Source organism: Rosa chinensis, chromosome 2, assembly GCF_002994745.2.
Source record: "Rosa chinensis cultivar Old Blush chromosome 2, RchiOBHm-V2, whole genome shotgun sequence".
Lineage (NCBI taxonomy): Eukaryota > Viridiplantae > Streptophyta > Magnoliopsida > Rosales > Rosaceae > Rosa > Rosa chinensis.
In genome coordinates this window covers 62136178-62162151 of record NC_037089.1, presented here as the reverse complement: position 1 = coordinate 62162151, position 25974 = coordinate 62136178, and the positions used below count along the sequence as shown (strand labels likewise).

Here is a 25974-nt window from a genome sequence, read left to right as displayed (position 1 = left end):
ACACACCAGATCCTTTTTCCCCAATTTCAAAATTTCAAAAACCCAACCTCGATTTACTAGATTTCAAACAGTAATCCAAAATCTTAATCCAAAACCGTAATCCAAAACCCCAAACACCAAACTCACCGTAACGAGGAATATCATCTCCACCCTTCGTTTTTCTGGGTATCCAAACTTCGATCTCATTGCCGGCTATGTCGAATCTTCTTCTAATCAAGGCAGACGCATTTGTTTCTTTGAGCCTTCAATCAGCCTTCTCGATTTTTTCAATTTGAAAGCACGACAGTGAGGATTTCTAGATTTGGGACAGTTTTAGGAGGTCAGTCGCGAAACAAGATATGGGTAATTGGGTTTGGGGGGCTGTAATAGGGTTTTTGGGTCAGATAAGAGTCAAGGGCATTTTTAGAAATTTACTTGATTGGTGGGTCCCACATGAGCTGACGTGGCACGCCACATAGGCTGATTAACGATGCCAATTGACAGATGGCTAATGGAATGATCGATTAGACAAAATTTGATACCTCAGGGGTGTTTTTAATGAAATTGAAACTACAGGGACTAAATTGATTTCGGACTCAAAGTACAGGGTAGTAACCCGTATTTAGCCCTTCTTTTTTATTTTATTTTTATAGAATTTATTTATATATAAGAATATATAAAGAGTAATATAATTGAATATTGAATATTCATGATTTATACTACTATGGAAACAACTATGACTTATCATGTAGTTCATGACAATTATAGAAGGCATACTGCTAGTCTACTAAAAGAACATTCTTTATTATTTAGTACACAAGAGGATATTGTCTTGACATAAAACAAAGCTGCTTGCTTTTCATCTAAAAACAAAGCTGCAGCTGCTCTTTTTTTTTTTTCCCAGACTCGCAGGTATAATCCAATGTTCCAAACAATCAAACGAACAATCAACAATTGTTAAACATTAAACAAACGTCACTCCCATTTACTTGTAGCAAGTGATTATTATGATCCAATCAGATACAACATTTGCACAATCATGAAAAGCTTCATAAGTACATAGCAGCATCAACGCCATTCCCATCACTCATTTCACATTAGAAAGTTGACCAATTCATAAGTTGCCAATTGAAAACACAAAGAACAGGAACAACAATGCAATAAAACCCATCACTTTTGCATAGTCAGCTAAGAATATGTGGTAGCGGTATCAACATCAGACCATCCAATATTTTCAATTTCCATATTTGGTACCCACTAAAATTGAGCTTTCTGAATACCTCAAGATGTTGATTTTTCACTATCTGAACACAAACCAATACAGCACAGAAAACACAAAACTCATTTTTCATTTGCAATTGCAGATTTGCAGCAACCATTCAATCAATAAACCCAAACATGGATTTCATATACCCAGAAAAAGCAAATTTTAGAAAACCCAGTCAATAAATCAAATCAAAGAGATAGAGATGGAGGGTGATGATTGAGAGAGAGGACGAAGCAGTATTGGAGAGGAGTTAGAACCTTAGAATCGAATTAAGAGACTCGCGGTGGAGAGAGAGAGAAGTGCCCAGTAGTTGATTGAGAGAGAGGCAGATCGCGTCTCGTAACACGATTAGGCAGGTCGGAAAAAAAAACATTTCTATATAAACGTGAAAGCCAGCCTAGAGTGGCCGCCCACCCGCTCAGGTGCCTAGTCGGCTACCGAGGCCACCCAGGCAGCGGCCTAACCCCAGCCCGCTCAACCTTCCCGATTTGGCATTAATCGAGTCGGAAAGCCACCGCCCAGCGCCTACGCGGCCGATTTTTAGAACACTGGGTAATGGTTGTACGGAAGCCACGTGGCAAATATACTTGCCTTGCACTTCAGATACTTCTACGAAAGACAAACTCCCCATCCAAGAGAACTTAGAGGACTTGTTGGTATAGATACCTCTCAGGCACAAATATTGGAAGCACAAGGCTCATTAGCAACTTAAAGTAACGCCAATAAAGCCCAAACATGATGCCGATACCATATACTTGTGGTATCGGGTAGACCACAGCTAGTCCTACATTGGAAATAAAAGGGTGACAAATCCGTCCCCACACTATAAATACATGTCTCTCCACTCACTCAAGGTAAGCCACCATTCTCCACTAACTCCTACCTAGTCTACATTCTCACATGTATATGACTTAAACATCGGAGAGTCGAAGGCCGGCTAGCCCGATCTTCCCTCTGACCTCTGTTCATGGTTGACAGGTACCGGATCTCGGAGATGGAAGCCCTCACGACAACCCCGTTTTTACCACTGAAACACAATGCTTGGAATATTGTATAAAAGTAAATGTGCGCCAATTGTTATTACATTGTTTTTCTATAGCTAATGTCTTTATTTATGAAGTTGAGCATAGGAAATTGTTTATACTGTTATCATGTGAGATAAGATTTATTGAGAATATCATAGTTTTATTGGTATTACCCTAACACATGGTCTCACTTATGTGATCAACACATCATATCCACTATACATGGTACATGTATTTTATTAGATTCATGATTGAAGCTTGCATCAATCAGGGAGATATATATTCTCATCAGGAGGAACATTAAAAATTATGTTACCTAGCCAGGACATATGCACCTTGCACTATTTTTCTCCTTCAACAGGGTTGTTTTTCTCCTACTGAGTTTTTGTTACTTGATAAAGGTTTTTAATGAGACAACATCAAGCGCATCCAACACCATATCATGTATTGGTGGACAATCAACAGAGAGTGTTATAAATGTTATATATATATGGTTGTCCACGTAAATACTCATAGTTATATTTTTATGATGTAAACATTAGTACTCACATATAAATGGGCCTAATGAGAGAATGAATTAAACACTTCTACCTCCTCATATATTATGTCTCTCTCTGTTCTCTTTTTCTTATGCTTTAGTTTATATCAAGAATATATTTTTTTTGAAGTATATATTTTCTGGTTAGTTAGGTATATAGAGCAAATACAAATATAGCTTTATTCAAACTTTTCACTTTGTTATATGAAATTCCTTCATCCTGCATCAAAATCAAACAAACGCATTTTATTCTTCTTCTTTTTTTCTTTACATGCATCTCTTCCTCATGTAATTTTTACATCAACCATTTATGGCAATACACCTCAAGTGTTGTTGTCGAATAGCATTCGACACTGTCCATATATAGAGCACCATTTTGATGAAACAAACTTCTAGTAATAAGTCACTCAAATAGTTCATAACTTCTGATTGGTTCTTATCAAACTGTGCACACATTTAACATTTTATACGAAGGCGGCTGAAATATTAATTTATCACCGCATAAAGTTAATATATAAAAAAATAAAAAATAAAGGTAACCTATCCTAAACCGTACCCTACACCAACGTCACTAGTACTAGTACCAAAACCAGATACCCCATTCAGATCTCTCCACCTGACCCACACCAAAACCAGCACCCAACTCCCTCCCTCCCTCACAAAACCTCTCAAATCTCAACAATGGCGTCTTCCTCTCTCTTCCAATCCCCTTCCTTCTCTCTCAAACCCCAGAAACCCATTTCCCCACCCTCCACCAAACCCCATTTCACCACTACCATCAAATGCTCCTCCTCCTCCTCCGCCGCCAAATGCCGCGACAACATCCGCGACGACGCCCACAGCCACAACACCACCCACACCCACCACTTCTCCGCCAACTACGTCCCCTTCAACTCCCCCGCAGACGACACGTCGTCCGAGTCCTACTCCCTCGACGAGGTCGTCTACCGCTCCCAGTCCGGCGGCCTCCTCGACGTCCAGCACGGCATGGCCGCCCTCAAGAACTACGACGGCAAGTATTGGCGCGACCTCTTCGACTCCCGCGTCGGCAAACCCACCTGGCCCTATAGCTCTCGTGTCTGGTCCAAGAAGGAGTGGGTCCTCCCTGAGATCGACAGCGACGACATCGTCTCCGCCTTCGAGGGCAACTCCAACCTCTTCTGGGCCAAGCGCTACGGTAAAACAGTCCTCGGCAACGAGCTCTGGGTCAAGCACTGCGGCATTAGCCACACCGGCTCCTTCAAGGACCTAGGCATGACCGTCCTCGTCAGCCAGGTCAATCGCCTCCTCAAAATGAACCGCCCCGTCGTCGGCGTCGGATGCGCCTCCACCGGTGACACCTCCGCCGCCCTGTCCGCCTACTGCGCCTCTGCCGAGATCCCCTCCATTGTGTTTCTGCCGGCGAATAAGATCTCGATGGCGCAGCTGGTCCAGCCCATCGCAAACGGGGCCTTTGTGCTAAGCATCGACACCGATTTCGATGGCTGTATGAATCTGATTTGAGAAGTGACTGCAGAATTGCTGTTGGAGGTGAAAAATTCCGTAGAGGAGTTTGACCCAACAATTTATGCGGACTAGAGCGGGAGCTGACTTGGGAACAATCGAGAGGCTTCCTTCGAGCGTTGACCTAGAGTTTGACCGTCAGCTCGTGGAGAAGGGGGGGTACCTGCAGAAAACCCTCCGATGCCTAAGTCAGTACGTTTCTTAATCGTGGAGTAGAGATAATTGGAATTCCATGGATTACCTGGACGTCGAGCCTCCTTTATATAGGTGATGACTTACTTCGGGAACAAGCCGCCATTATTTCTGCTTTGATGGCTGCATTTATTTACACACTTATAATGATAATTATTACTGCACTAATAACAGTTAATCATTGCGTACTTACGACCGTCATTCATTGCACACTTATTGCGCACTTATAATCATAATCATTGTGCGTAGTTATTATCATAATAATCGCCGCATTCATGACTGAAATTTAACGCCATACTAACTGCGGAGTTAATCGCCTTAATTACATGCCCAGCAGAATTTGACCACTCCCACAATGCCCCCAAATTTTCTCTTTGAACACTCGTCCTAAGAGGAAATTTCCATTCTCTAGCTACTTCAAATCTTGCCTTGAATATTTCTTCGAGCCCTTGCCGTCCCGATTCTTTACTCGAGCCTTAGCCGCCCCGATTCTTTACTCAGGCCCTGGCCGCCCTGATTCTTTCCTCGGGCCTTGGCCGCCCTGAATCTTTCCTCAGGCCCTGGCCTGCTCGATTCTTTCCTCAAGGTGAAGATTCATTTTCAGCATGAGACATGGAATTGCCCCCATTTCCCATTGAATCTAATCAACAACATTTTATTCTCCATAGCCACCGGCCTTGGGTATTTACTCTGGCCACCAGTCTCACACATACATTTCAACAACACTGACCACAAATATATTTTAAATATAAAAGGAAAAAGTCAGAATATGATTACTAAAGGAAGGAACGCTAGTCTACGTTATCCAGACTTTTGTCACTTCGAGGCTTGTATTCCATCACTCCCAGTCCTTAGTGACAGAAATGGAATCCCATCAGGGGCAGCTCCCGCCATCACTTTTTAGGGATAAGTGTTTCCCACAGACGGCGCCACTTGTTGGAGGTGAAAAATTCCGTAGAGGAGTTTGACCCAACAATTTATGCGGACTGGAGCAGGAGCTGACCTGGGAACAATCGAGAGGCTTCCTTCGAGCGTTGACCTGGAGTTTGACCATCAGCTCGAGGAGAAGGGGGGGTACCTGCAGAAAACCCTCCGATGCCTAAGTCAGTACGTTTCTTAATCGTGGAGTAGAGATAATTGGAATTCCATGGATTACCTGGACATCGAGCCTCCTTTATATAGGTGATGACTTACTTCGGGAACAAGCCGCCATTATTTCTGCTTTGATGGCTGCATTTATTTACACACTTATAATGATAATTATTACTGCACTAATAACAGTTAATCATTGCGTACTTACGACCGTCATTCATTGCACACTTATTGCGCACTTATAATCATAATCATTGTGCGTAGTTATTGTCATAATAATCGCCGCATTCATGACTGAAATTTAACGTCATACTAACTGCGGAGTTAATCGCCTTAATTGCATGCCCAACAGAATTTGACCACTCCCACAATTGCCTATTTATTTAGCTAATTCTCTGAACAGTTTGAGACTGGAGGGCCAGAAAACAGCAGCTATTGAGATTCTGCAGTAGTTTGATTGGCAGGTCCCGGATTGGGTTATAGTTCCGGGAGGCAATCTCGGAAATATATATGCATTCTACAAAGGGTTTCATATGTGTAAGGAGTTAGGCCTGGTTGATAAGATTCCTAGACTTGTGTGTGCTCAAGCTGCAAATGCAAACCCTTTGTACTTGCATTACAAGTCGGGGTGGGATGAGGAGTTCAAGCCTGTGAAGGCAAACACTACGTTTGCGTCTGCAATTCAGATTGGGGATCCTGTTTCCATTGACAGGGCCGTGTATGCGCTGAAGAAGTCGGATGGGATTGTGGAGGAGGCGACCGAGGAGGAGTTGATGGTCACGGATTTTGACTGCTCATTCAAGTCCGGTACCTCTCTTCAACCCAGCATTTTGACTGGTCACGGATCAGTAGAAAAGCTAACAAAGCAGCTCACCTTGTTGCTTCGTCGGCTCATAGCGGGAAGTGTCCTCCTGATTGGGTTCTCCAACCACCTTCCCCCTTACTTGAAATTTTACTGTTCGATGGTTTACTAGGTCCTTCGTCTGTTTACAAGTGGATAAGGGTTCTGCTTGGGTTCTTATTCCCCTTGCTTTCTGCTTATGGTTCTCATTACCAAAAAAATAAAAAACCATGTGCTTAAGGTTCTAACTTTCATTAAACAAGTGAAAATTTCGCTCGAGTTCAATTTCTTTTATGCTTTCTGTATGATGCTTGCTGTACCCCTCATCTATCTGGACCACTTTTTTTTTTTTCTTCCCTCGCTAAGTTCTCAATGTCTAAAATGATGGCACCCCTTACATTAAGGCAATCGATGTTATAAAAATGGAGGGATCCATTATTCATTGGCCTTTCACCCATTTATGGATCTATTAGTTGACTAAATGAAGCAGAGACAAGATAATGGCCATCGTCATCCTTAGCCGCCATGACTTTCTGCGCAAAGATACAAAACTGAAACATCAGCTAACCGTCTATCATTCTATGAAGTTTTTCTCCTATCATCACTACCAGAGAATATAATATATATCTAGCTCACTTGTTTAGCTTTCCTGCATAAAGCTACATAGAGATATGGAACAGAAGCAAGGCATAGAGCAATTTAAAGGCCAAGCAAGGTTACCGAATTTTGCAATCCCGAAACGCTATGATCTTCATCTCAAACTTGATCTCTCTGCCTGCACCTTCTCCGGCACCGTGCAGATTAACGTTAGCATCGTTGAAGAGACCAAGTTTCTTGTCTTGAACGCTCTTGAACTTGATGTTCATCAAGTTTGGTTCACCAACTCTCACGGCCAAGTAACAATTCTGAATCAATGATTTTGTTTTATCAAGTTGGTTTGTTGGGTTTCCACTAAGAAAGATCTTCATTCTTAATTTGCAGAAGTACCACCCCTGCGATGTTGTTTTGGATGGAGATGATGAAGTTCTTGTTTTGGTATTTGATAAAGCACTTGGTATTGGTGAGGGAGTCTTGGGGGTTGACTTTTCTGCAGTCCTTAATGCGCACTTGGTGGGGTTATATAAATGGTAAGAAATTTTGTTTGATTTTCCAGATAAACTAGCAGTTGCAGCACTGAAATGATATATTTCTGAAATGTACGAACTACTAAGTAGGCGTGTAGAAAAGAAGAAATGCATGTCAGGCTATCTAGTTAGTTACATGGAGTCTTCATTGTTACCACTTTCTTGTCTGTTTGGTTGCCAAGGAAAAAGGAGATAAAAGATATGACTGTAGACAGATGCAGATACTACATATCAGAGTATTAATCTAACTCAGCTAAACTTAAATAAGTTATGCTCTGTGGAGTTGGAAAATTTTGATGTACTAAAATTCCTAGACAAGTGGAAATGCTATTATCTAATTCTCTCGACCTGTAGCATCTTTGCTAACAAACTCGATGTCTAATGAAATCATTCAATGATTTTCACAGTGCTTATATGGATGGGGAAGAGAAAAAGAATATGGCTGTTACTCAATTCGAAGCTGTGGATGCGAGGAGGTTCTTTCCATGTTGGGATGAACCTGCTCTCAAGGTACTTGCGTTTGAAAAGTTCGCATAATTGGTTCAAACTCAATTTTTATCTGAAAAAAAACCCCTGAATAAATTATATATTTTTCCACCACATATTATCAAACAGTCATACAAATATAAAGCATTTTGGCAATTCTTCTGCTTCAACTGATTTCTTAACAGGCTAGATTCAAGATAGCATTAGATGTACCATCAGAGCTGACAGCTTTGTCCAATATGCCTATTATTAATGAGAAGTGTGATGGAGATGTTAAGACTGTGTCTTTTGAGGAATCTCCAATCATGTCAACTTATTTGGTGGCTGTTGTTGTTGGCCTATTTGATCATATTGAAGATACAACATCTGATGGTTTGCATATAGCAATGGAGAATTTGTTCAATTGTTAAACTAATTTCTTTATGTAGTATTGAAAGTTCGTTTGCAGGGGTAAAGGTTAGTGCATATTGCCCTGTTGGGAAGAGTGATAAAGGGGAATTTGCGTTAAATGTTACTGTTATGACCCTTGATCTTTTCTCCAAGTAATTTCCTTCACTCTCAAATGTTGCTGTTCAATTCAGTAGTCATACAGACTGATAAGATTTCTTTCACTGTTCATTGCGGTGTTAAACTCCTTCTAACCTAGTTTTGTCATCTAGATACTTCTCAACGCCTTACTCACTCCCCAAACTTGATATGGTTGCGGTTCCTGAATTTTCCGGTGGGGCCATGGAGAATTATGGTTTGATCACATACCGTGAAACTGAACTGCTTTTTGATCCTTTGCATTCCACAGCAGCAAGAAAGCAAAGAGTGTGTTTAATATCTGACTCTGGTTTAAGCTTTGTTTCTCTTTTGCTGTCTCTCCTCTCAATGAATCACAACATTCCATTGTGTTGTTAGGTAGGGTTTTCTCATTTGTGGTATGCTTTGTAATTCTTTTCTTATGTTTTCAGATGGCAATTGTTGTATCACATGAAGTAGCACATCAGTGGTTTGGCAATCTGGTAACAATGGAATGGTGGACTGATTTATGGCTTAACGAGGGTTTTGCAACATGGGTACTTTTGAGACTTTCAGCTCTCTACTTTTTGATTTTTTTTTCCTGGATATAGTTCTCTTATTTGTTGTATGCCTGCTTGATCATGTTTTGCCAGATAAGTTATATGGCCACTGATATTTTGTTTCCTGAGTGGAAAGTTTGGTCTCAATTTCTTCAATATACTACTGGTGGCCTAATTATGGATGCCCTGGAACAATCACATCCAATTCAGGTAACGAAAAATACTAATGTTAATATTTGCAAAAAAATGCTCTGGACTTCATAAAAGATAGACTTTCTCTCTGTTCATATGCTGCAAGGAAAAAATATATATTATCACTCCTATACATTTCAGATCCTGTAAATAGATAATTTTGATCCATCATCTATTAATATACTGTTCTGCATAATGTCAGGTAGAGGTACACCACGCACGTTCAGTTCTTGAAATATTCGATGCTATCAGTTATGAAAAGGGATCTGCTGTTATACGAATGCTGCAGGCTTATCTTGGTGATGATATATTCCAGGTACAAAATTAACGTCCTTAAGTTACAGAAACCTTTGCACCAATAACTTCATGTTTTCATAGTGAATATCATATGTGGAAATCACTCAGCGTGTTATGAAGTCATTCTAGTTTGCAGTATCAATTTATCTATAATGAGTGAAAATCTATTAGCATTTTTTTATTTATCACTTTAACTGTGTGACCTCGTTATCAAATCAGAAATCGTTAAGTTCCTACATAAAAAGATATTCTGAAAAAAATGCAAAGACAGAAGATTTATGGAGTGTTCTGTCGGAGGAATCTGGTCTCAAAATCAGTGAAATGATGGATGATTGGACTAAGAAACAAGGATATCCTGTGATCTCTGTAACAGCAAAGGATCATATTTTGGAATTTGAGCAGGTAATATTGATCACTTTCATAAACCAGTCGTATTATCTGTGAAAGACTAAAAGAGTTTTGGTTTGGCAGACACAGTTTCTGTCAGCAGGTTTGCATAGTGAAGGGAAATGGATTGTTCCAGTAACTATTTCACTCGGTTCATATGAGAGACGCAAGAATTTCCTTTTGGAAACAAAGTCCAGTGAAGTGGACATATCAGATCTTGTTGACACTTCTGATACTAATTTAAAGAATAAAGAGACATGTGATGAACAACTGTGGGTCAAGGTTAATATCGAGCAGAGTGGTTTTTATAGGGTAAAATATGAAGATAAGCTAGCAGCTCGACTTAGGAAGGCTATTGAGCATAATAGCTTGGAAGCAACAGACAAATTTGGTATGCATCTCTTATTAATTTCAACTAGTGATGATTTATGCTGCATTCATTCAAATAATCACTGAACATTTTCTTCTGGTTAGGAGGAAAATGACCAATTCTGTGTTGGTTCTCTTCTTACATTGTTTACTATATTCTATATTGCTACAGCATATATGTTAAACTACTGAAATAAAGATGATGTATAGCTCCACGTATCATTGCAGGTATTCTGGATGATGCATACGCCCTTTGCGAAGCTTGTGAACTGTCACTATCATCTTTGCTTTCCTTGATGGATGTATACAGAAAAGAAGCTGATTATATTGTCTTATCAAAGCTTATAGACGTAAGTAAAAGTTTTTTGTCTCTGATCATCAGTTACACTTACACCAACTTCTTATGGTAGCATAACTCTTATCTCATCTGTTCTATAGGTATGTTATAACATTGTTAAAGTATCAAGCGAGGCCATCCCTGATTCAGTGAATGAGTTGAAGCAATTTTGCATCAAATCTCCTCATGTTTCCATCAGAGTAAGCAGTATTATGCTAAGGTGACAGATATTGGGCCAAAGAAACCGAACCAATCACATTTCGAACCGGCCCAAACCAAATTGGGCCAAAAACTCGGCCCACTAACCTTCTACTCGGCTCGGCTCGGCTCAGCCGTACTATTTGGCTGCATTCGGCTCGGCTACAGTATGAAGCTCTACATACTGTACGTATACCGTACTGACCGTATATACATCCGTATATCGAGCATATACGAGATCCAAAAATATTTGTAAGAGGTATGGTTCGAACTCCCGACCCTATACCCCAAGCCTTTGCTCCCAACCACTGAAGCAAGAGCTGCTTTCATTAATTTAAGCTCACGTGTTATATTTATTATGTCATAAGCGACATAATAAAAATAAACAAGAGGCGAGGTTCGAACCTTGGACCTCTAGTACAAGAACTTCTCCTTCAACCACTAGAGCACCAGCTGCTCTCGTTGCTATCCATGCAACTCCTTTTATTTAAACGCAATTGTTCCAGTAATCCGGCCCAACATATCCAAAACTGTTGCAGAAATCCGGCCCATAAATTTCGCCAAAACTATTTCAGAAATTCGACCCATCGGGCCTCCACCCACAGCTACAGTGAGGACCTTGATCCGGGGCAAGCCCACATACGGCCCACCTGCCACAGCTTATCCCTTCCGTGATTTACGGGAATCAGATCTACTTTCGGCTAAAGCTGTCTGCCACAGCGCCTCGAGATTCTCTCGGTCCCCTTACACGCTCTCCACGCGCCAACAACTTTTCCGTGTTTTCGGGCGACTTTAATCCAACGCGTAGAATGAATCACAGAGATCGTCCATCCAACGGTGGAGATCTGCTCACCTCGTTCTATAAATAAGTGCATTCTGAGGAAGCGACTGTTCACTCCAAAGGAAAAGAAAATTCTTCCGAGTTCCAGCCCTTTCTCTCTCAACCCTTCAGCCTTTCTTTCGAAACTCAAATCCTTTCTTCATCAATTTCAATCCTTCTCCTCCCGATCTTTTCTTCCATCATGGTAGATTCAATCCCTTCCTTCATCTGAGAAATTCAGATCTCCAATACACTTCATCAACTTCAATCCATTTAACAACAATTTCCCTTAAACACTCAACAACTTCGTTCTTCGATTTTCACTTTCTCTCAACTCATCACTATGGAACCACGAACTCTGCAACTAATGGAGCTTCAAACCCAGCAACAAATGGAACTACAAGCCCAGCAACCAACCGAGGAGGGAGGAAGCACCCAAGTAGCCGGGAGTAGTGCCAACACGCCTATCAGGCCGACCAATAACCGGTCGACTCCCACACCAGCACAACTAAGAATCCTTCAGGGGCTCTACTACGACAAGGGTCACAAGTACCCAACTCCAGAGCAGATTCAAGAGATCTGTCTTCATCTGAAACCGTATGGGCAGATCGAGGACAAGAACGTCTTCTTTTGGTTCCAGAACCTCAAGGCTCGTGAGAGGCAAAAGTTGAAGGAATTTCGGAACGTTCGGGTTGGTGGATCTCTCGATCTCAATTTTGGATCCAAAAGTTCTACTGATGATGGTAGGTCCATTGATCTCAACTTTGGTTCCACTGGTTCTACTGGTGATGATGGATCAATCGATCTAACCCTTGGGTCATGCGTCGGCTATGGTGTTGACTCATATTCTTCCTCACCCTTCAACGCTAATATCAGTACTACCTCTTTTGGCCCAACAGGAGGACAATCTTCCATGGAACAATGAGGAGGAGATCACCAGGAGGTCGAAACTCTTTCCCTGTTCCCCGTGCATGGTGAGGACATCCTTAGTAACCCGAACAAAATCAAACTCTAGGGTTACCAAGGACGTCCTCACCGTGCACGGGGAACAGGGAAAGAGTTTCGACCTCCTGGTGATCTCCTCCTCGTTGTTCCATGGAAGATTGTCCTCCTGTTGGGCCAAAAGAGGTAGTACTGATATTAGCGTTGAAGGGTGAGGAAGAATATGGGTCAACACCATAGCCGACGCATGACCCAAGGGTTAGATCGATTGATCCATCATCAACAGTAGAACCAGTGGAACCAAAGTTGAGATCAATGGACCTACCATCATCAGTAGAACTTGTGGATCCAAAATTGAGATCGAGAGATCCACCAACCCGAACGTTCCGAAATTCCTTCAACTTCTGCCTCTCACGAGCCTTGAGGTTCTGGAACCAAAAGAAGACGTTCTTGTCCTCGATCTGCCCATACGGTTTCAGATGAAGACAGATCTCTTGAATCTGCTCTGGAGTTGGGTACTTGTGACCCTTGTCGTAGTAGAGCCCCTGAAGGATTCTTAGTTGTGCTGGTGTGGGAGTCGACCGGTTATTGGTCGGCCTGATAGGCGTGTTGGCACTACTCCCGGCTACTTGGGTGCTTCCTCCCTCCTCGGTTGGTTGCTGGGCTTGTAGTTCCATTTGTTGCTGGGTTTGAAGCTCCATTAGTTGCAGAGTTCGTGGTTCCATAGTGATGAGTTGAGAGAAAGTGAAAATCGAAGAACGAAGTTGTTGAGTGTTTAAGGGAAATTGTTGTTAAATGGATTGAAGTTGATGAAGTGTATTGGAGATCTGAATTTCTCAGATGAAGGAAGGGATTGAATCTACCATGATGGAAGAAAAGATCGGGAGGAGAAGGATTGAAATTGATGAAGAAAGGATTTGAGTTTCGAAAGAAAGGCTGAAGGGTTGAGAGAGAAAGGGCTGGAACTCGGAAGAATTTTCTTTTCCTTTGGAGTGAACAGTCGCTTCCTCAGAATGCACTTATTTATAGAACGAGGTGAGCAGATCTCCACCGTTGGATGGACGATCTCTGTGATTCATTCTACGCGTTGGATTAAAGTCGCCCGAAAACACGGAAAAGTTGTTGGCGCGTGGAGAGCGTGTAAGGGGACCGAGAGAATCTCGAGGCGCTGTGGCAGACAGCTTTAGCCGAAAGTAGATCTGATTCCCGTAAATCACGGAAGGGATAAGCTGTGGCAGGTGGGCCGTATGTGGGCTTGCCCCGGATCAAGGTCCTCACTGTAGCTGTGGGTGGAGGCCCGATGGGTCGAATTTCTGAAATAGTTTTGGCGAAATTTATGGGCCGGATTTCTGCAACAGTTTTGGATATGTTGGGCCGGATTACTGGAACAATTGCGTTTAAATAAAAGGAGTTGCATGGATAGCAACGAGAGCAGCTGGTGCTCTAGTGGTTGAAAGAGAAGTTCTTGTACTAGAGGTCCAAGGTTCGAACCTCGCCTCTTGTTTATTTTTATTATGTAGCTTATGACATAATAAATATAACACGTGAGCTTATATTAATGAAAGCAGCTCTTGCTTCAGTGGTTGGGAGCAAAGCCTTGGGGGTATAGGGTCGGGAGTTCGAACCTTACCTCTTACAAATATTTTTGGATCTCGTATATGCTCGATATACGGATGTATATACGGTCAGTATGGTATACATACAGTATGTAGAGCTTCATATTGTAGCCGAACCGAATGCAGCCAAACAGTACGGCTGAGCCGAGCCGAGCCGAGTAGAAGGTTAGTGGGCCGAGTTTTTGGCCCAATTTGGTTTGGGCCGATTCGAAATGTGATTGGTTCGGTTTCTTTGGCCCAAGTGGCCCATATTGAATAAGAAGACATTGTGGAGGTGTCTAATTATTTTTTTTCTTTAAATTCTTGATTTAGTGCAGCGTTGTTTTTCTACACATTGCCTTGTGAGAGTGGTCACTGTACTTGTATGTCAGTACAGGGTGACGACTAGTTTGAAAATAGCTTTTTGTGCAATACCACGTGGTGATTTGGGTGTGTGTTGCTTGAGGAAATTGTTGTGTTGAAATTTTGAGAAATGTGGATTGCGAAAGAATGTCGTAGTGTTAAATTGATTTAGTGGCTATTGGGATGTATTTTCATACATAGTGCCATAGCTTTGTCGATTTCTACAGTTAGTAAAGATGGACTCTTGATGGTTGATTTGTTTTCTGTATGACTTACAGAAAACCTTATTCGGGAGAAATTGACTTGCGCTTAAATTTCGGGACGAAATTTCTTTAAGGAGGGTAGATTGTAATACCCCGAAACTTCAAATTATTTTCCGAGGATTTTTAGTAATGATTTCATGGTCATGGAAGGAAGTACGAAGCTTTGAGGAGTTGTGAATTTCGCTCGAACAATTTTATTTCGAAAACGTACGTTATTTAGGGGCGCGTGAAAATTGACTTTTTTATACATACGGTATTTGGGAAAACTTCCTGCATGAAAGTTGTAGAGCTCATCGATACGATCGCGTACATATGCGGAATGCAAAAATCGGAGTTCATATGAATTAGTTATGATTTTTTGAAAAAGTTTCCAGTTTAATATAAAGCTTCCTTTTTTGGAAAATTTCAAAAATAGAATTTCAGTTTCCAATTTTGGAAACCAGTCGGCTCTCTCCTCCGTCCGCGACCGAAAATCACTCCAACCTTCTCTACGCGATTTCTCCCTCCTCAGATGAGCTTTTGAAGTGAAACCAAGCCCAGACCAGCTCGCCTCCTCCCCATGAGTCGACCGGTGGCCTAATTTCCTCCCCACACGGCGGCTACGCGGCGGAGCAGCTCGAGGCCGACTTGAGTTCGATTTGAGTCAACGCCGGTTTTCTCCTAGCTCCGGCCACCAAAACTTCCGATCCTTAGCTCTATGAACTCACCTCAACCTGATGATCATCATACCAGAAGTATCGCACCTGAAGTGACCGGTTTCACGTTCGTCGGAGCTCGGCCGGTTTTCGATCGAAAACCAAAACCTTTCGATCGTGATATCTCGAGTTGTAGTGCATCGTTTTGATTTATTTTTGAACCAGTGGGTTCGCCTTGATGTTCGTAAAAACTCTCCAGAAGGAATCGAGGCCTAAAATTGAAGTTTTTACGTCGAAATCGTGGCTCGCTGGTTTCTGCATTTCTTCACCGGTTTCTGGAAAATTTCCGGCCATCTCCAAACTGTTCTAGGTAATTTTCGACCACTTCCGTTCATTTTTAGACTTCATGCTAGTTAGGAAAATTGTTTGGCTTGATGAGATGAAGAGGAGCAGCCCGGCCCCGACACCATTGGAGGTGGTCGGCGGCGGCTCTGTCCAAACTCCGGCGCAACTTTTCCGGCCACCTCCGGAGGTCAAAAATATGATTTCTTTACATTTTTAGATTCTATATTTCATTATGATCATTTCGATATATTATACGCAATTTTTGGATATCGTATGATTTAGTTATGAATTTTACGGTTTTGATTAATTTCGATTGTTCGATTAATGATCTGTGAAGATCGGACCGTCCGATGGACTTGTAGTTTTGATATGTTGATCGTATGACTGTCCCAGTGACCATGTGTGGTCATGGGCGAAGATCTGACCGTTGGATCTTCGTATAATTGCTAAATTGTGATTAGGAGTGCGATTCGTGAGAATCCGACCGTCGGATTTTCATGAAACTTTGTGGAGATGTTTATAAGGACGATTCAGGAAGATCCGACCGTTGGATCTTTGTGATAAATTAGGAGGATGATTCTAAGGGCGATCTGTGAGGATCCGACCGTTGGATCATCATATAATTGCGATCTGACCGTTGGATCGTCGTTTAATTTTGTTTATGAGTTGTTGACTTAGTAAAGATCATGTTGATTAGGTGATTGACGGTCTTCCTTGGTGAGCGGTTTTGGAGTGTATTGTGAAATTGAAGACGCAGCGGGATTAGACGTGAGTAAACCTCACGTGGTTCATATTACGAACCGAGTACCTTTAATTATTTTATTTTTTGTGGTAATTGTGTGAAAATATTTATTGAATAAATATTTATTTTAAATCATATGGACTTGATCAACTACGGTCCATAGGTAAGAAAAATGATTTAATTATACAAAATGAATTTCATGATTTTCTTGTGTGAACTATAGTTGGTATTAGTGGTCATTCCTGAGTGGGTGATTACGTATATATATATATTTATGTGATTATATGTGGAATGGTGTGACATTGAAGAGTGTGGAATTGTGATGATTTATTTATTATGGTTTGAGATGTGACTTACCATATTTATATGTGATGATCATGATTACTGAGTCATGTGGATTTTATGATTGACATTGGGGGACGTATAGAGTTTTAGAATGTAGGGTTCTGAGGACGGGGTGTCCGAAGTTCGATGGTTAAGGATAACCGGAGTGTTTGTGTTCTGAGGACGGGGTGTCCGAAGTTCGACGGTTAAGGATAACCAGAGTGTTTGTGTTCTAAGGACGGGGATGTCCGAAGTTCGACTGTTTATTATTAACCGAAGTATATTGTTCTGAGGACGGGGATGTCCAAAGTTCGACGGTTATTATTAACCGAAGTATGTCGCATTACTTAAGCCTAGGCCAAGGTGACAGGTAGCGATATAGTTAGAGCTCTAACGTATGGTCAAGATGGACCAAAGTGGTGTTATGTGGGTTGGGTGTTGTAGGACCAGTGTGGTGTATTGTGATTTGAGGATTGTGAAAATGTATTCCTTGTGGTTTTCCATGAGAGGTTTGATGTCTCTTTGCAGACGTATTACTGTTGAATTTTTACTTGATTTGTAAGAATTATAATTTAATAAATCAACAGTTCCTTCTTGTTTACTCATACGGGCTGTCATGGCTTACCGGGTTTGGTGTTGTTGCAATCCCTGTACACTATTCAAATTGTGTAGCGGGTAGTCCTGCAGGTCAGGAGGATCATGGTGGAGATCGTGCGGATTAGAGTATTTGTTTTAGTTTGACAGCTTTGTAAATTGTGAGGTGTGTGATGCTCAATTTGAGCTTTACAAATTTACTTTGTACAAGTGAGTTGTATTGATTGAACTGAGGTTTTCGAGATTTGAAATTTGAGTGGAGTGTGTTGTAGTTGTTTATTCATGTTTCGGATTTGAATTGGTTATTCAAAATTCAGGGCGTGACAAAGATTCCTCAGGACAATGAAATTATCTATCCAGGAACAAAACTGATTCATTCAGCTCAAGGTTTCATAATTTGCACTACAAAATACAGATAATACAAATGGGCAAAATCTATGTCACCAATCCTATATCTATCCAATTCCATTGTAAGCTTTCTATTTCATATGACATCCCAAGATGTACCTGCAGCAATTCAGGAACCCGTTGGGCACAAGACCATGATTGGAGTGCCATTATCACCAATTGTCACGCCCCGAATTTTGAATAACTTTTTTTTCGAATCCGGAACATGAATAATCAACTAAAACACAAATCACTCAAATTTCGAATCTCAAATTAATTATTACAACTCACTTATACAAAGTAAATATGTAAAGCTCAAATTGAGCATCACTCACCTCACTAATACAATCATTGTAAAACTACAACAACTACTCTAACCCGCACGATCACCGCCCTGATTCTCCTAACCTGCAAGACTTCCCGCTACACAATTTGAATAGTGTACCGGGAATTCAACAACACAAAACCCGGTAAGCTTTTTGCAAAGCTCGTGAGTAAATAAGAAAGAATTGTTGATTTTATAACATGTTTATTTTAACTCAAGTACAAATCAACAATTTCAACATCTGCCAGGAAACATCAAAACAAAACACAGAAAATCCCCAACAAAAACATTTCCACAATTCTCTACCCACAATACTACAACTTTGGTCCATCCCAACTGTTTGGACCCAACACCAATAACACGTTAGAGTTCTAACTACTTTGATACCTGTCATCTCGGTTATTATTTAACCGGCGGTCTTCGGACACCCTGTCCTCAGAGCACTACATCTCGGTTAATATTTAACCGGCGGTCTTCGAACTTTCAGTCCTCAGAGCACTACATCTCGGTTATCATTTAACCGGCGGTCTTCGGACTCCTAGTCCTCAGAGCACTACATCTCGGTTATCATTTAACCGGCGTTCTTCGGACTCTCAGTCCTCAGAGCACTACGTCCCAACACTCTATACATCCCCCACTATCCATCATAAAAACTACATGACTCAGTGATCATAATCATTAACTTTCTAAATTCTGATTGTTCCCCTGAGATGCTACTTGAACCAGTCTTCGACTCATCTTTGTCTGCAGTACCAATTATCAGTAACCACATACATACCATAGCCAATCCTTAACAACCAAATACACAGTTAACTCGCAATTGCAACCAAAGGAGATTCCAGGTCAATCTTCCCTGACCCAATCTCATAGAAATCACAGTGTGCTCAATGCTCAATAGTTCCTTAATTCACTGAAGCATTCATTCAAGGTCATGAAGCTGAAATGATTATGCAGGTCTAAAATGACCAAAATGACTTATTATTCAAATCCAAAACCTTTCCAAAGGATTCGGCATAAAAAATATCCAAAATACCTTAGATCACAATAAGAAAATCCTTGTTCTCTTATCATATTCTGTACATAAATGACACCAAGTTTTCCATCAGGTGAGTTCTTATTAAATAGAAGGCACTGTATGTTTCATCTCTGAATAACTTCAGCTTCCTTACAGCATCAAAACTTTGGCCTGACATATCCGATCTACGGAAAATCTACCAGGGCTGGACCTATTGACAACAAACAACAGACCCTTTTATCCAATTTCTATGCCTAGCACATTCATAGAGAAACATATGAAACCTCAAAGATATTCAAATTTTTTTTTTGGCCAAGTCAAAGCTATTCATATAACAGCTACAATTGAAGGCTAATATGCAATGAAAAAATTATCCGCTAAAAATAAATCTCAAAATAAGGAAGGCAAAATAACCAGCAAAAATATCATAACAGACATGGCGGTTGGCTAGCTCCAGCCTCGCTTTTGAGTCGGTGCAATACCCCACTTCTCAAAGAGACGCTTCCTCTCTTGTTCTGAAAACAGAACTCCATCAGCTTGCTTAACATCTGCCTCTCACAAGTAATAGCTCTCTTATTGTGTATCATAATAAACATGTCAGATTATCTAAGGGTACAGATATCAATTGCTGCATGAAATATATGTTCATGGAAACACAATTCCAATTTTTACATGGACTCTTCACATTCCCTCAACCATATCAAATTGCAGTAGCATAACACCAACCATGTCACAACTAATTGAAAATAAGCTGTCAAGACAATTAGAAACACTTTCAATGGAATAAACAATGGATCAACCAGACACACTAAAAAGAACTTAACCACATTTAATACTTATATAGTTCTCCCAACTTGAGCTTTATGCTTTAGAAGTGATACAAGATCAAGCTATAACTGTAATGGGATCAATTCAATGAAAATCACACTTTTCACATTTTTGTTCTCTCTCAATTCTCTGTTTTTCATCACAATGAACCACACATACAGTTCATCAAAGCATTGAAATGATTGAATAGTGGGGTTCCTTCCTAGAATAAAAGTCTGGCAAAAGTTCATCAAGGGCTCAATCGTTTAGTACTGCTTTGAGTCACTTTGATTCCTTTACCAGAAAATAGAAGCAAAGTTCTATCAATCAATTTCACCAAAAGAAAAATCAATTAAATAACATCAAGAAATATTCATGTAATTTAGATTAATCACAGATTCAAACTCTCTTCTAGCGTGGGTGATATACAACATAAACTTCTATACATCAAACCCAACCCTAGATTTCTAATGATAAACTAGAAATGTTCAAAACATCGGTTTCATATCTCTTCTTAGTTTTCACTTTCATAAAAGAAAGCAAAGTTTTGATTATATATTGATAACAATATAAACATGAACTCACTTCTAAAGCAAACCCAACATTACACTCACACAGCTCAAGTATTCATCTTTTTCATTCTCAATTGGAATATGCAAGCCATTTTCTCAACCAAATCAGTATCCAACTTCTAGAACAAAGTTCCAAGGCAACTAAGCTAATCAGCTACCTTAAATTTAAGCTGAGAACTCAAATTCACACCAGTAAATGCCCAAACCAGAGCAATTTCATAAGCAGAAACATAGACCCAAAAAGCTATTTCCTTGAAGCCAAAATCTGGAAGAAAAAAATGCTGAAGAATTAAACCCCAATTCCCCAACTTTCCATAAATATATTCAATTAATTCCATAACTCCAATACCCGGAATCGTGATGTTGATTGACGAGGACAATGAAAGAGAGGCTAGAGGGTTAAGGAGAGAGGTGATACCAGTCAGAAAGAGAGATAGAGAGATTCGAGTGAGCAGCGTCTGCGTGAAGACTGAAGAGGAGTATCCATGGCGTCTGCGTAATTGCCTCAACCAAGGGAGGATAGAGACCGGTATTTTCAAAGATTCATTAACCTACAGTCACTACCGCTACAGTGAGATCCTGGCTTCTGGCTTCTGAAAGCAGGGGTCAGGCAGCTTCTACTTTTCTAGAGAAGCCGCAGCAGCTTTTGGAAGAAGCTGATCAGAAGTCGGGTTACCAAACGCTTCTGGGTCTTCTGCTTATAAGCGGGGGAGCTAAAAAGCCCCCCCCCCAAACGCAGCCCAAGTGCCTCCGAAATAAGCCGAGTTGTTAAAATCAAAAGCAGCGACTGGCTGTGTCCCCATAAGGGGTTCCACCAACTCAGATATTTGATCCATATCTCCTAACAGCTATCTCAAAGTACTGGTACGTCTTGTTGATGAAAGACTATACTTGTCTTTAAACCTCTGCTACTCCGTCTTTATAGACTTATATCCCTTTTAGTCTTATTCCTTCTTGCTCAAGGAATGGTAAGATTGCAGGGATATACGTAGGCCCTCTTATTAATTGCTGCTCATGGAACAGTAATTTTTAATTTCATGATTTTTTTTTATTTTTTGATAACTTCATGTTTTTTTCCTTTTTTTATTTATTTTTTATTTTCTTCTTTGAAAAAAGAATCCAAAACCATATTGAACGTTGAAACCATAATAATATTGGCGTGAGCCATACTCTAGGTTTCCAGATTGGATATTTTGTATATCCTTATTATGTAGATGTATATTTTGTCAATTTCTTTTTGATTACGGGCAATTACTTACCATATAACTGATTAGCATCCTAGGAGAGCAATGATATCATTACATACAGTCATATAAATTTTGTAATACCCCGAAAAATCTAAATTATTTTCCGAGGACATTTTAGAATGATTTCGTAGTCATGGGTGATTGTACGAAGCTTGGAGAAGTGTGGAATTAGTTAGAACGATTATATTTCGAAAACGTATGTTAATTAAGGGCACGCGAAATCGACTTTTTATACGTACAGAATTTGGGAAAATTTCCTTCATGAAAGTTGTAGAGCTCGTCGATACGATCGTGTGCATATGCGGAACACAAAAATCGGAGTTCGTATGAATTAGTTATGATTTTTTGAAAAAGTTTCCAAAATTGTATAAAGCTTCCATTTTCGGAAATTTCCAAAATAATTTTTCAGAAATTTCCAAATTGGGAAACTGGAGCTGCAGCTCCGTCCCCGACCGGAAATCGCCTCCAAAATTCGTCCGGCCATTTCTTCCTCCTCCGGCCACCAATTCTCACCAAACTTCTTTCATTGGCTTCGCCTCGTCCTTTCGCACCCGTCTGTGGTGGCCATTCACGGCGGCACGTCCTGTAGCGGCGGCGGTGATCTTGTTTCGATTTAAGCTCGATTTTAGTCAACGCCGGTTTTCTCCTAACTCCGGCCACCAAAACTTCTGATCCTTAGCTCCATGAACTCACCTCAACCTGATGATCATCATACTAGAAGGATTTCACCTGGAGTGACCGGTTTCAAGTTCGTCGGAGCTCGGTCTGTTTTCGATCCGAAACGAAAATCTTTCGATCGGGATATCTCGGGCTGTAGTGCATCGTTTTGATTGATTCTTGATCCAGTGGGTTCTCCTTGATGTTCTTAACAACTCCTAGAAGGAATCGAGGCCTGAAATTGAGTTTTTTACGTCGAAAATCGAGCTCGCCGGTTTCTGGACATTTTCCGGCCACCTTCATACTGTTCAAGGTAATTTTTGACCCCTTCCGGTCATTTTCAGACTTCGTGCTAGTTATGAAAATTGTTGGGCTTGATGAGAGGAAGAGGAGCAGCCAGGCCCCGACACCATTGGCGGTGGTCGGCGGCGGCTCTGCCCTTTGTCCGGCGACCCTTTTCCGGCCACCTCCGGGGGTCAAAAATGTGATTTCTTTACAGTTTTATATTCTACGTTTCGATACGATCGTTTTCATATATAATTCATAATTTTAGGATATCGTATGATTTAGTTATGAATTTTTACGGTTTCGATTAATTTCGATGATCCAATTAATGTTTTTTGAAGATCTGACCGTCCGATGGACTTGTAGTTTTGATATGTTGATCGTATGACTGTCCCGGTGACTTTGTGAGGTCACGGGCGAAGATCCGACCGTTGGATCTTCGTGTAATTGTGAATTAGTGTTTTGGAAGGCGATTCGTGAGAATCCGACCGTCGGATTTTCATGAAATTTTGTGGAGAGGTTTATAAGGACGATTCAGGAAGATCCGACCGTTGGATCTTCGTGATAATTTTGGGGGATGATCCTATGGGCGATCCGTGAGGATCCGACCGTTGGATCATCATATAATTTCAATCCGACCGTTGGATCGTCTTTATTTTTATTTATGAGTTGTTGGCTAAGTTATGATCATATTGGATTTAGGTGATTGACGGTCTTCCTTGGTGAGCGGTTTTGGCGTGTTTTGTGAAATTGAAGACGCTGCGGGATTAGAGGTGAGTAAACCTCACGCGGTTCATATTACGAACCGAGTAACTTTAATTAATTTATTTGTCGTAATTGTGTGAAAAATATTTATGGAATAAATATTTGTTTTAAATCATATGGACTTGATCAACTACGGTCCATAGGTAAGTAAAATGATTTTATGTATACAAAATGATTTTCACGATTTTTGTGCTTGATTTATAGTTGGTATTAGTGGTCATTCCTGAGTGGGTGATTACGTATATATATATATATATATATATATATATATATTTACGTGATTATATGTGGAATGGTGTGACATTGAAGAGTGTGGAATTGTGATGATGTATTTATTATGGTTGAGATGTGACTTACCATATTTATATGTACTTTATACGTGACTTACCATATTTATACGTGAATTTCCATATTTATATGTGATGATTATGATCACTGAGTCAGGTGGATTTTATGATGGACATTGGGGGATGTATAGAGTGTTGGGATGTAGTGCTCTGAGGACAGGGAGTCCGAAGAACGCCAGTTAAATAATAACCGAGATGTAGCGCTCTGAGGATGGGGAGTCCGAAGAACGCCGGTTAAATAATAACAGAGATGTAGTGCTCTGAGGACTGGGAGTCCGAAGAACGCCGGTTAAATAATAACCGAGATGTAGTGCTCTGAGGGCAGGGTGTCCGAAGACCGCTGGTTAAATAATAACCGAGATGACAGACAGCAATGTAGTTAGAACTTTAACGTAGGGTCAAGTTGGACCAAAGTGGTGCTATGTGGGTTGGGTTTTGTAGGACCAGTGTAGTGTATTGTGATTTGAGGATTGTGAAAATGTTTTCCTTGTGGTTTTCCATGAGTGGTTTGATGTCTCTTTGCAAACATATTACTGTTGAAATTTTACTTGATTGTAAGAATTGAAATTTAAATAAATCAACAGTTTTTTCTTATTTACTCACGAGCTGTCAAGAGCTTACCGCGTTTGGTGTTGTTGCAATCCCGGTAGACTATTCAAATTGTGTAGCGGGTAATCTTGCAGGTTAGGAGAATCAGGACGGTGATCGTGCGGGTTAGAGTAATCGTTGTAGTTTTACAATGATTGTATTAGTGAGGTGAGTGATTCTCAATTTGAGCTTTACATATTTACTTTGTATAAGTGAGTTGTAATAATTAATTTGAGATTTGAAATTGAGTGACTTGTGTTCTAGTTGATTTTTCATGTCTCGGATTTTGAATTAGTTATTCAAAATTTGGGGCGTGACAAATTTGCTCACCTAAGAGACTGTTTTAAGGGACATTGAGGGACAAATGCATCTCTTAGATGTACTAAATATAAAAACAGAAACTATTACAACTTAAAACTATACATTTATTTTATTTTCAGCCGTCAAATTTATTTGTCTCTTACAGTTCTTTAAAATTTTTTCCTTAGGGGAGCAAACATTTCATTACATATATTAGTTTGATTTCTGATTTGGTATACATTACATTCAGAGCCAAAGTTTTGATTTACCCAACAGGTGAAAAGTTAAATCCAACACAAATACACAACTATAAACGAAAAATTATTCATTGGCAGAAAAAAGAAGAACGATCGAGCCCAAGTCAAAGCACCACCTTGAGCCGGCACTCTTTGTCGCCGGTCTGCATAAATCGTTTGTGGACTGCCATACTATAGTACGTCATGCTTGCATATATTTAGAGACTTTTTTTTTTGTTGGTCTGATGCATGTAATTAGGGACTTGGGGAGTGATTAAGGCAAATAGATCTAAAAATAATAGATATAGTGAAGGGATCACGGATTTCTTTTTTGATCGTCACTGCCCACCATTTTCTTTCTTTTTTCCATCTTAACCTTCACACACCATGCACAAGTTAGTTAAGTCATGTCCCCCTTTGTAGTTTATAGCGTGAGCGCACATTAATCAATAATCATTCAATAATTAACGTAAAAATTAAATTTATTTTCTTATATTATAATAAGTTAACTCGCTCTATGCACCTCACTAGAAAAATCAACTCAGAAATTTGGTTGAACCAACTGCATTGTGTGAAATTTGAAGATTTTTCAGTTTTCTCCACCATCCTATCATATACTTGACTACATATTGTGCTTGCATATTATTTCTAGTTTTCTACCTGCTAACTTTCATGCATTTTGTAGTCTGTCACGGTAAATGTATTGAACATTATTCACATGAAAATTAAGCTACCTAGTTAAAATGAAATTATATATGTCCATGATTAACTACTAGTGTCATACGTCCAACCTGAAAATATATGATATCAACCCTATCTTTGGGAAGATGATTGGTGAACCCAAGAATATATGCACATGAAGCAACAAGAGAAACCCTAGTAAAGGTTTTAACTTGCCTTGTAGCACTCATTACCTTGACATCAAATAG

General features: G+C 40.3%; 4 protein-coding genes and 2 long non-coding RNA genes across 10 annotated transcripts in view; 4 read left to right on the top strand and 2 right to left on the bottom strand.

Annotated features, from left to right (window-relative positions):
- Window positions 1–2215, bottom strand: part of LOC121051303 — a 10206-nt gene extending 7991 nt beyond the window's left edge. Inside the window, exons 1-2 of the mRNA XM_040513523.1 lie at window positions 2206–2215; window positions 1913–2030 (exon numbers count right to left, since the gene is read on the bottom strand). Coding sequence (XP_040369457.1) covers window positions 1913–2030; window positions 2206–2215 — 128 coding nt within the window. The remainder of the gene's footprint in view (window positions 1–1912; window positions 2031–2205) is intronic.
- Window positions 2216–3382: 1167 nt separating this feature from the next.
- On the top strand, window positions 3383–4312 carry LOC112186457 (threonine synthase 1, chloroplastic-like). The gene has a single exon (XM_040513522.1). The coding sequence runs from the start codon at window positions 3491–3493 to the stop codon at window positions 4310–4312; it is 822 nt and encodes a 273-aa protein (XP_040369456.1). The 5' UTR covers window positions 3383–3490.
- A 1667-nt stretch (window positions 4313–5979) lies between these two features.
- On the top strand, window positions 5980–6691 carry LOC121048865 (threonine synthase 2, chloroplastic-like). The gene has a single exon (XM_040514103.1). It carries the CDS (start codon window positions 6130–6132, stop codon window positions 6568–6570), a length of 441 nt encoding a protein of 146 aa, XP_040370037.1. The 5' UTR covers window positions 5980–6129; the 3' UTR covers window positions 6571–6691.
- Window positions 6692–6945: 254 nt separating this feature from the next.
- On the top strand, window positions 6946–14799 carry LOC112186456 (aminopeptidase M1). 4 transcript variants are annotated; one of them, XM_040514101.1, is made up of 14 exons: window positions 6947–7333; window positions 7419–7564; window positions 7969–8071; window positions 8233–8419; window positions 8496–8589; window positions 8707–8860; window positions 9004–9108; window positions 9205–9321; window positions 9506–9619; window positions 9820–10002; window positions 10072–10378; window positions 10585–10706; window positions 10795–10893; window positions 14587–14799. In XM_040514101.1, the coding sequence occupies exons 1-14, from the start codon at window positions 7109–7111 to the stop codon at window positions 14728–14730; spliced, it is 2100 nt and encodes a 699-aa protein (XP_040370035.1). In that variant the 5' UTR covers window positions 6947–7108; the 3' UTR covers window positions 14731–14799. The 4 variants fall into 4 exon arrangements, with proteins under 4 accessions (XP_024180663.2, XP_040370035.1, XP_024180662.2 ...); XM_024324894.2 differs by having other exon boundaries at window positions 6950–7333; window positions 14582–14629; XM_024324895.2 differs by lacking the exon at window positions 9820–10002 and having other exon boundaries at window positions 6946–7333.
- A 4466-nt stretch (window positions 14800–19265) lies between these two features.
- LOC112189567 lies at window positions 19266–21479 on the bottom strand. 2 transcript variants are annotated; one of them, XR_005806088.1, is made up of 3 exons: window positions 21039–21479; window positions 19656–19789; window positions 19266–19452 (listed from the first exon to the last, which is right to left on the bottom strand). It is a non-coding gene; the product is annotated as an uncharacterized LOC112189567 (long non-coding RNA). The 2 variants fall into 2 exon arrangements; XR_005806087.1 differs by having other exon boundaries at window positions 19678–19789.
- Window positions 21480–22292: 813 nt separating this feature from the next.
- On the top strand, window positions 22293–24919 carry LOC121051884. Its single transcript, XR_005807370.1, has 3 exons — window positions 22293–22837; window positions 23512–23582; window positions 24590–24919. It is a non-coding gene; the product is annotated as an uncharacterized LOC121051884 (long non-coding RNA).
- Window positions 24920–25974: the final 1055 nt, after the last annotated feature.

Coding starts and splice junctions, on each gene's coding strand:
- LOC112186457 (XM_040513522.1), top strand. CDS start 3,491: ATGGCGTCTTCCTCTCTCTTCCAATCCCCTTCCTTCTCTCTCAAACCC.
- LOC112186456 (XM_040514101.1), top strand. CDS start 7,109: ATGGAACAGAAGCAAGGCATAGAGCAATTTAAAGGCCAAGCAAGGTTA. Junction 8,420..8,495: donor TGAAGATACAACATCTGATG/GTTTGCATATAG, acceptor GTTCGTTTGCAG/GGGTAAAGGTTAGTGCATAT. Junction 10,003..10,071: donor ATATTTTGGAATTTGAGCAG/GTAATATTGATC, acceptor TTGGTTTGGCAG/ACACAGTTTCTGTCAGCAGG.
- LOC121048865 (XM_040514103.1), top strand. CDS start 6,130: ATGTGTAAGGAGTTAGGCCTGGTTGATAAGATTCCTAGACTTGTGTGT.